This window comes from Gossypium arboreum, chromosome 11, assembly GCF_025698485.1.
Source record: "Gossypium arboreum isolate Shixiya-1 chromosome 11, ASM2569848v2, whole genome shotgun sequence".
NCBI classification, from domain to species: domain Eukaryota; kingdom Viridiplantae; phylum Streptophyta; class Magnoliopsida; order Malvales; family Malvaceae; genus Gossypium; species Gossypium arboreum.
This window is the reverse complement of record NC_069080.1, coordinates 128,264,057-128,274,551: the sequence shown is the minus strand read 5'-3', so window position 1 is coordinate 128,274,551 and position 10,495 is coordinate 128,264,057. Positions and strand designations below refer to the sequence as shown.

Below are 10,495 nucleotides of genomic sequence, written 5' to 3'. Positions count from 1 at the left end.
CTTATATTTTAATTTGATTAGTTTTAGTCCCTGTATTTTTCAAATCGATCAATTTTATCGTTTGTACTTTTCAAAATTTAAAATTTTAGTCATGGTGACTCAAATGATAGCAATTTTATATGTTTGGTTAAATTATGCTATTAGTCTTGGTATTGTGCGTAAAGTTGTAGCTTGAGTTAATGTTATCCAATTAGATTATTATTGGTCCCTATATATACTTTTCGAATTTTAAAATATTAATTTTGACACAAATGACAACCGTTAAATTCATAACTGGCTTTTTGTGAGTAATATGTTTGTTACATTAGATTTTAGAAATAGCAAAACTTAATGAATTTAATAGCTACCATTTAATTAATACTACAATTTGAAAATTTAAAATTAAAATAACTAAAAATAACAAAATGAAAGTAAAATGACTAAATCCACAACTTACATATAATTAAACAACTAATAGAAAAAAATATAATTAAAAATATTCAACTTGTTTATATTTAAAAATTAATAAATATCAAATGAAAATAACATGTATATATTTATTAAAAAAATTAAAACAGTATCATTAGGTTTAAATAAATTTACTTTAAGTATTTATAAAGATTTAAGAGATTTAAGTAAAATTAAATTGAAGATTTAAAGAATTAGCGACATTTTTTTAAAAATGTCACAAAAAATTAAAATAGTAAACGACATATTTTTAATGAATATTTAGGGGATTAGCAACGTTTTTAAAAAAAAAACGCCGTAAAAAAACATAATTGTTTACCTTGAACGGTATGGTTTTCCTTGAAATGTTTGCTTCTTTCTCATGCCCGACACCTCCCCCCAACCCAAAATAGATTTCTCAATTCTCTAATTTCTTCTAATCCCTAAATTTCCCCCAAAAGAATCAGCACCCAAGAAACCTAAGACCAGACCCCTTTCATGCAAACGGAAACTGTCTCTACAATTCCAATTCATGCGTTTTTAAGCAAGGGTATACATATAGATCTCCTTTTTTGCAAACTCCATTAAAGTTTCTTATCCTCTTTATAACTTTTGAAAACTGCAGATATATAAGTTGAGAAGCTTTGGAAGCCATTTGAGCAATGCCTGCCATGAACAAGCATGTAATGGAATCTTCATGTTCATAGGGTAAGCTTTTCTTATTTTGCTTTTAAAAACAGTTGTGGGTCATTTTCGTATTATTTTGCTTTGGAAGCACAGATATCCAGATTCGCTGATAAAAATAGGCTTCTTATTGGATTAATTAATGTTTTGTTAGCTTCGTGATTATTGCGTGTTAGCTTCGTGGTTATTGCTTGATCTAGGACATACATACATACAACTATATCTCTCACATGCTCCACTGCATTTAACCCATATAGACTTCATACATTTCTCATTGCAAACTCTAAGACCCATCACAAGTATATTTTCCTTCATGTTTTTGACTGACCTGAAACTTGAACAAGAAATGATCAGTCTTAAGTTTTCCTAATTTGCAATTTTCTCGTTCCAGTTCCTCCTCCAGACTCTTTAACTTTTCCTCTGTTTCTTAAGTTGTTCTTTCAGACCCCCCTTTTTTTTTGTTTAGTAAGCCCAAAGTGTAGTATGTTGAATTAGTGGAGCCGAGTGTGGAACCTTTAAATCGAAAAAGTGAGTAAAAACGAAGAGGTTTATAAACTTGACAAATAAAAAAAATAGAAGTAAGCTGGTGTTGTGCATAGGAGTCTGAAAGTTGCCAAGTCTGGTGTCAAGAAGAGGAACAAACCTTGAAGATCTATGTCAATAAGTAAGCTAGACAATTTAAGTTGTCTGTGCTGCGATTTTCGTTGTACTAGACCCCTTTCATTTTTATCCATTTTGTGTCTAGATTTTTAAAGCAAAGATTCATGGTCCTTTCCAGTTTGATTTCCAAATTATAGTATGGTAATTTTGAGGAGAAAAAAAAAGTCTCACTCTCTTTCAATTTATTTTTAAAGTTCTGATGCAACATTACTCATTTAGAACTTGGAATTTATTTTTAAAGTTCTGATGCAACATTACTCATTTAGAACTTGGGTTTCTTCTCTCTTCTAAAACAAATATTATTTTTCCTGGAAAATTTCGTTGTTCCAATTTTTTTTTTCTTTGATTATGTATAGTGTCAATTATGAACTTGGGTTAATATTTGTATAGTTAGAACCTAACTAAAGCACAAATGCTCTATATTAAGTTTGTATATTGTCTTGTGATGATAATTTATTTCTAAGAGTGCTTAAACTTGTGAATGGTTTGTATTTTAACCATTATTGTATTTGATAGAATGGTTTCTAAATTTCTTTTCAACGTCAATTGTATTTTTTTTCAAAAACATTTTTTTGACAGCTATAATGAATATTACTAAACTTTTCAAAAACAATTTTCCATAAAATAGCTCTTAGAGACTACAGTGGCCAACTGCTTTGTTTCCTTCATCGGAAGTGAATGATGTTGCGAATGTATCATCATTTGAACAGGGTACCTTCTAATAAAACCCTTTGAATCTTAGGAACAATCAATACCTAAGGAAGTCTCTTTAAAAGGTAACTCATGTCTCTTTAAAAGGTAACTCATTTACTCAATCCACAATCAAACAAAGGCCTATTCAATTCCAGGAACAATCTATCACATATCAAGTCTGTCATTTACTATTTAGCATACTAACTCCACTTTAGAAATAACCATACATTCTAACAAAAACAGAGGTATCACACTAAAGTAATCCACTTTTTATGTTAAAATATGACTAATGATTACATATCTTGATGAGAGAAATATTTTTTTAATTTAAAATATAAATTCTAATGAAGAGTATTTTTATCACAAAAATACGAGAAAATCGGGTTCTGTACATTTTATACAATAATTTTTGGTACGAAAATAATTTCCCAATAGGAAATTATAAGAGTAAAATATTGATAATGTTGAGTGATACAAAATTAAAAGAACCACTTAACATATGAATCTATCTGTGATGTTCTGTTTCAGTTTTGGCTTGGTTTAAAAAGTCTGTTTCTTTTCTTTTTTTTTTTAATTGTTCTTTGGGTTCAACTAGTTTAATATCGTCCCTTACTTCCCCATACCATGGCCATGCTTTATTACATCCATTAACTAAAAAACTAAGCCTTTTTTTTTTAAGAGTATTATATTAAAATAGCAAGTTAACATGTGATAACATATTTTTCACTTGAGATTTATGAAATAATAAAATTTAACAACACTTGAAAAATATAGATAAAATTAGGATAGAAAAACTAAATCTCCAATATATATAGTGTAGGAAGCAACCTAAAAAAAAATCCTATTTCTCGAATCTAACCCGACCATCAACATATTTGGTTAACTGTGTTTACAAGAATTAATCATGAAAAACCAACGTGAGCCAAGTAGATTCTTAATTGGTATTATGTCTTTTCACAAATTGTAGGTAATTTGATAAAGTTTTTATTTTTTATTTTTTTACAATGGTTACATTTTCAACTATATGGTAAGTATTTCTCATTTTAATATTATGAGTTTGGGCTTTTCATTTTATTGTATTTGTTAGTTTTAATCAATAATTTATGTGAAATAATAATTTTTTATGAAGATATATGTTTGGACATCACAGTGAATTGGTCTTATAATTTTGACAATTTGGTCTTATAATTTTCTAAACCACAAATCATTCACTACTACAACTAAAGGCAGCCACCGCATCAATCTGGATTCAGCATATCAAACAAATAGAAACACTTCAATTGTTTCAATGCCCTCAAGTCAAAACGAGGCGTGAAATTAAACAGTTCCTACATAGAAAAAGGTAAACAAACAAAGCCCCCTCAAATTCTTTGATCACAGTAATTTCAGACACTCACCGTACATTCCAACTCATGTTATGGCAGATAACATTCATTTTTCAGCTTGATTCATTTATCTCTATAATTAAATTAGCTTATTTGGGAAAATTAGAATCCATTATCTGGTTTTGATGCTTTTAGGAATTCAGATGAGGTTAACCCAAAATATCTATGGCATATATACAAAGGCATATCATATTTTTCTTTTGATTGCTGCTTCACTAAAAAATAACACTTTCTGTTTGGACCAGATTCAGCATCAGTTACTGCTTCCTGCTCCTCCTGCAACTATTGGTTCAACTGAAGCTATCATTTAATCTTCGAATTAATATTTGGTACTGATATAGATAAAATTTTTATATTTGTTTAAACTGAAATATATCTGGTGCTACTCTTATAATCTTACATGTGTCTGTATTAGTGAATTAATGTTGTATGTATTTCAGTTACTGCTTCCTTCTCCTCCTGCAACTATTGGTTCAACTGAAGCTGCCATTTAATCTTCGAATTAATATTTAGTACTGATATAGATAAAGTTTTTATATTTGCTTAAATTGAAATATATTTGGTGCTAATCTTATAATCTTACATCTGTTCTAGGTACTATCGAGCACCTGAATTAATATTTGGTGCAACTAAATACACCACAGCCATTGACATCTGTTCTAGGTACAGGTTTCGTTGCTAAATTCTTTTCCTTATTTCTATGCATTTTCACTTTAAAGTACTTAACAAATATTACTTTTTTGACTCAAGCCTCTGTTTGCTGGTGAGAGTGGAGTATGAATAAGTATGAATTAATTTTATTACCATGTAGCTTGCTTGTCTATTAAAATTACAACAATAGTGACTTTCTCTCCAACCTTATTTTAAATATTTTAAAGATTCAAAGTATATAGGTTGAAAACTGACGGGTTGCCTTATATCGGTGTAAGATATAATGGATCCTCCTAGGTGTAACAACGCCACGTATGGTTAATCTTAAAAATTCAAAAAGACTTAGAAAAAGTTCTATCGATCTTATTTACTATTGAATATTTATATAACCTTAATTTATTTCCAATTTACTTATAAAAATTAAACTACGATTCTTTTTGATATTATTATATTCAAATTACTATTTTTATATTAATAATGTTTGATTTTAATATTTAATATTTTAAATGTCTTTAAAATTTATAACTATTTTTTATCAAAATAGTATTAATATTGATCATTACTTAAATAGATTACATAACTTACATAACTCATATAACTTACATAATTTACATAACAACTTACATAACTCACATAACTTACATAATTACATAACAACTTACATAACTCACATAACTTATATAATTTACATAACTCACATAACGTATATAACAACTTACATAACTTAACTAATACATGTAGTTTAATCTAATAATTTCCTTAAAAGCATATAGTTTAAAGTTCAAATTTCATAACTTACATAATCTACATAACTTACATAAAACATAAAAATATATCATATCAAGACTTACATAATAAACAACTTACCCGTGTAACTTATTGCCAACTTTAGACTTCAACAACTACGAAATGGATAGGACTTGGATGAATTTCTCAAGGGCAAGCAACGAGTATCAAAATGGAGTGCAATCTTTTTTAGATTTTGTATTTCACAATTCAAGCCAAGAGAATATGATTCTTTGCCCGTGTAAGAAGTGTGGCAATATCTATTAGCATTATCGTGAAGTTGTCTACGAACATCTAATTGTTGATGGCTTCATTCGGGGGTATAAAAAATGGATTTTCCATGGAGAGTGTACACCTAGTAGAGCCTCTTCGACGATTAATCCGGGTTATCCTTATAGTGGTTACCGTCAGTATGTTAGAGAAGATGACGTGGAAGGTATGATGCGGGATGCATTTAATATGCGGAGTGAAGGTTTCCAATCATTTCCACCAAACTATGTTGCATCCGATAATTATAATATTGGTGGGAATACTTTTATAGAAACGAGAAGAAGTGCACCAGATGAACAACCAAATGAAGAAGCGGTGAAGTTCTACACGTTACTTGGTGAAATGAATGAACAACTTTATGAGGGATCAAAATTTTCGAAAATGTCATTCTGTATTCGCCTTTTCCACTTAAAATGTTTGAGAGGGTGGACCGAAAACTCTTTGACAATGTTGTTAGAGCTTTTGAGAGAAATGTTCCCGTTTGCAAAAATCCCTCAATCATGTAAAGACATGAAGAAAGTGATAAAAGATTTGGGCCTTGGGTACAACAAAATTCATAGTTGCCCAAATGATTGCATGTTGTATTGGGGTGATCGAAGAAATCAACAGTCTTGTCATGTTTGTGGTAAATCTCGTTGGATGAATAGAGATGCAGAAGATGTTAATGAGGATGAATATGGGCCACAGTCAATAAGGAAGCCGAACAAGATTTTTGCGATATTTTTCGCTAATCCCAAGGCTTCAAAGGTTATTCATGTAGTCAAAGACAGTCGAGTTTATGACGTGGCATCATGATCATCGAACAGATGATGGATTATTAAGGCATCCTGCAGATTCTTTAGCATGGAAATCATTTGACAATAAATTTCCAAGCTTTGCAAGTGATCCTTGAAGTGTAAGGCTCGGGTTAGCATCTGACGAATTTAATCCTTTTAAAATCATAAGCACCTCGTACAGTACTTGGCCTGTGGTCCTTGTTCCTTATAATTTGTCTCCATGGCTCTGCATGAAGCAATCTTCTTTGATATTATCTATGATTATCCCCAGAGAGAAAGGCCCCGGAAATGATATTGATATATATCTGCAGCCACTTATTGAAGAGTTAAAATAATTATGGGCGGGTGTTAAGACGTATGATGTATTAAGAAAGGAGAACTTTTACCTATGTGCTACTTTACTGTGGACAATTAATGATTTCTTGGCATATGCGAATTTATCTGGTTGGAGTACCAGAGGACGTTATGCTTGTCCTTGTTGTGCTACTCAAATGTGTTCACAGTGGTTATATAATGGGAAGAAGTTCTACTATATGGGGCATCGTCGGTGGTTAGATGAAAATCATAGCTATAGATTTCAGAGGGCTTTATTTGACGATACTGAAGAGTTGAAAAAAGCTCCTGAGCAGACCATTGGATCTGAAATCTTATTCATGTTAAAAGATATGGATTTCGATTCACGGAAGTGAATCAACCATCTAGCAGGCAAACAAATAGATGATCGAGGGATGAATCTGATGATGAATCTGACGAGGAGGATGACCCTAATGAAGCGGACTTGTGGAAGAAACGAAGTATTTTTTTTGAGTTGCCTTATTGGGAGCATCACATATTACGCCACAATCTTGATGTGGTGCATATTGAAAAGAATGTCTGCCAGAACATCATCCAGACAATTTTGAACGTCGTTGGTAAATCAAAAGATAATCTTCAGAGTCAACTTGATTTAGTTCACATGGGAATTAGGCATGATCTTCATCCCCAAGTACGTCCTAATGGAAAATATTGGTTGCCGCCTACAATTTTTGCAATGTCAAAGGAAGAGAAAGAAATGTTCTGCACGGTGTTGAAGGATATAAAGGTTCCGGATGCATATGCATCAAATATATCTCAATGTGTAAGTCTTAAAGATTGAAGACTATATTCATTAAAATCACATGACTATCACATCTTGATACAAGATCTACTTCAGCTTGCTTGCTTGCGGTCTTTGTATGTCAAAGAAGGTAACGTCCTGTATAATTGAACTGTCCAATATAATGAAAGCAATTTGTAGCAAAGTTCTGAATGTTGAAGAACTTGAAAAAGTACAAGATCGAGCCTCTTTGACATTATGCAATTTGAAGAAGATCTTTCCACCTTCCTTCTTCACAATTATGGTGCACATTATCATTCATCTCCCTCGTGAAGCAATAATTGGTGGGCCAGTTTTCTATCGTTGGATGTATCCAATTGAAAGGTGCTAATTTATTTCAAAGGCATTCCACCTTTATACCTATAGTTACCAGATTTGATAATGTTGTATATGGTGTTTAGGTTCCTAAGCAAATTGAAGTCTTATTGCCGTAACAAGCGTTATCCGGAAAGATCGATTGCTGAAGGCTACTTGGCAGAGGAGTGTATGACATTCTGTTCTAGATATTTAGAAGATGTTGAAACAAGATTGAATAGACCAAGTAGAAATGCCGGACTCAATGATCCTAGCTTGGCGGAAACTTATTTATTTCAAAGTTATGGAGAACCAATCGGCAAAGTTGAAATTGCAGAATTAGATGACCAATCTTGGATACAAGCACATAGATATGTTCTTTTCCACCACGATGCACTTGAACAATTACGCAAGTAAGTTCTAGAATATGATAAATATTCATCTTTTTTTGATTTGTTTATTTTTTAACGAATTAAACATGTTTTTAACATAGTGAGTACAAACAAGTCTTAAGATCTCGTTCACGCTCACGAAGATTACAACATCGCGAGATTAATAGCTTATTCACAGAATCTTTTCATGAATGGTTAAGCCAAATGGTATGCAACTCAACATTTTATTGACAAATAATAATGTTTTCTCATAACATTTACAATTACTCAATTTACTTTTGATTCAATAGGTTTGGAGTGGGAATGTCGTTAATGACGAAGTTAAATGGCTTTCCCAAGGTCCGAATAGAGTAGTAAAAAGATATAGTGGCTTCATCATGAATGGATTCAGATTTCATACCAAATATCGCGAGAGATTGAGAAGAACTCAAAATTGTGGAGTAGTTGTTAATTCTTTAATTACAAGTTATGCTAGTGCTAGGGAAAGTAATCCTGTCGAAGGAAATGTGGAGTATTACGGACTTCTAACCGACATTATTGAGTTGGATTATTATGGAAAATGGAAAGTTGTCTTATTTCGATGTGATTGGTGATGCTAATACCGCCGCATGGAATTAAAATGATCAGTTTGGTTTTACAATGGTGAATTTCTCTCGATTAATTCACACTGGAGAACATTTGATAGACGAGCCGTATGTATTTTTTTCTCAAGTTAAACAAGTTTTTTATTCGAAAGATCCAATTGATGAGGGTTGGTACGTTGTACTCCGAAACACCCCTAGATACTTATTTGACATGGGGAATGTAAGTAGAGATGACATCGTTGAAAGATCAGAAACTTTGCTTTTCCAGAACAAAACTTAAATGAAAATATCCCTAGTACTAGTACACAATTTCAATGGGTTCGTCAGGATGTGGACGAAGATATTTACGATTTATGATGTAGTAAGATTTATGATTTTTTATTTATATGTAATGTTATAATTTTAACATTGGTCATGTTATATAATTTAACTATTTTATATTTACTATTGTTGTTATTTCTTACTAAAATTTTAACTATTTTATGTGTTGCAGGAAAAATGCCTAGAAGAAGATTAAGAGATCTTAGTATTGTACAGAATACTACAAATTCAGAAGAAGTAAGTACTGAACAGCAGACAGTTGTTGGATCTTCAAGTGTGCCGGAGACACTTGACGAGTCTATGGAATTTCAAAGTAATGTTAAGTTTATTTTACAAATTTTATTAAATTTTATTACTGATTTATTTTTAAAATTCAATATAGTAATAATATATTATTTTTCAGCTGAAAATGGTCGGACGTGCAGAGGTCGAGGACGTACGCTCCTAACATATTTATATAACTTAAATTCTGTCGAGCGTGTCAAAGTAACTAGAAACAGCCATGGTCAGCCTGTTGGACAAGAAGCTTGACTTTTAGCAGGCTATTTGGGCATTATAGCATGAAATGCCAATATGTTGCCCATCAACTACGAATCATGGTATAACATGCCTGATAGCAATAAAAATCAAGCTCTCTCTAAGATTAAGGTAACAAAACGTTAATGTAATTTATAATACTTTGGTTTAAGTTTCATTTATATTTACTTCCTAAACTTGTGTTTGTTAGGAGAGGTTTGCTTTAGAGGTCTCTGATGCCTATATCAAGAAGGCATTGGGTAAAAAATGGAGAGACCATAAAAGCATTTTGAAAAAAGAATATTTTAAAAAACCCATAAGCCTCGAAGAAAAATTGCAAAATGTCCCACCGGGAATGCTGAGGTACCAATGGGAAGATGCGGTTAGATTTTGGAATTCGAAGAAAGGAGAGGTATTATGTACTTGCAAACTCTTATAAAATTTTCAGTTTATAGTATTTACTTATACATAATAATAATTTCATTATGTAGGACCGTGAGCGAGTTAGAACAAGCAGCAGGCAAAAACAAAAATTTACGCACACGGTAGGATCGAGAAGTTTTGCTTGTGTAGCTTAGGCCGCGGTACTATGGATTTATTAATTCTATCAAGTATTAATGACTTTTTACTATTAAATAATATTTACTACTATATTGTAAGAAGCCTCGCCCGGTCAAAAAGTTGGACGCCTTCAACTCTTTGACATTACGCATGTGAAAAAAGATGGAACTCGATGACATCCGAGGTCGCAGAAATTATGGTATATTTACTTAATAAAATTTGATTCATTATAAATATTTATAATATTTAATTATAATGTTTTAATTAAATGCGTTTTATTAGTTTAATTTAAATAATGTTATGTTGTATTCCTTTTATTGTATATTTCGTTTCTAACTCTTTAACTGATTTATTAGGAGAA

General features: G+C 31.4%; 1 protein-coding gene and 1 long non-coding RNA gene across 3 annotated transcripts; both read left to right on the top strand.

Moving 5' to 3' along the window:
• The first annotated feature begins 747 nt into the window (after positions 1-747).
• LOC128283576 (uncharacterized) lies at positions 748-10,254 on the top strand. Of its 2 annotated transcripts, XR_008273952.1 has the most exons (9): positions 748-976; positions 1,052-1,134; positions 3,690-3,805; positions 4,094-4,177; positions 4,443-4,511; positions 9,230-9,370; positions 9,461-9,705; positions 9,785-9,985; positions 10,065-10,254. It is a non-coding gene; the product is annotated as an uncharacterized LOC128283576 (long non-coding RNA). The 2 variants fall into 2 exon arrangements; XR_008273953.1 differs by lacking the exon at positions 3,690-3,805.
• LOC128283575 (uncharacterized) lies at positions 5,496-8,260 on the top strand. Its single transcript, XM_053020993.1, has 2 exons — positions 5,496-7,790; positions 7,868-8,260. The coding sequence occupies exons 1-2, from the start codon at positions 7,546-7,548 to the stop codon at positions 8,175-8,177; spliced, it is 555 nt and encodes a 184-aa protein (XP_052876953.1). The 5' UTR covers positions 5,496-7,545; the 3' UTR covers positions 8,178-8,260.
• Positions 10,255-10,495: the final 241 nt, after the last annotated feature.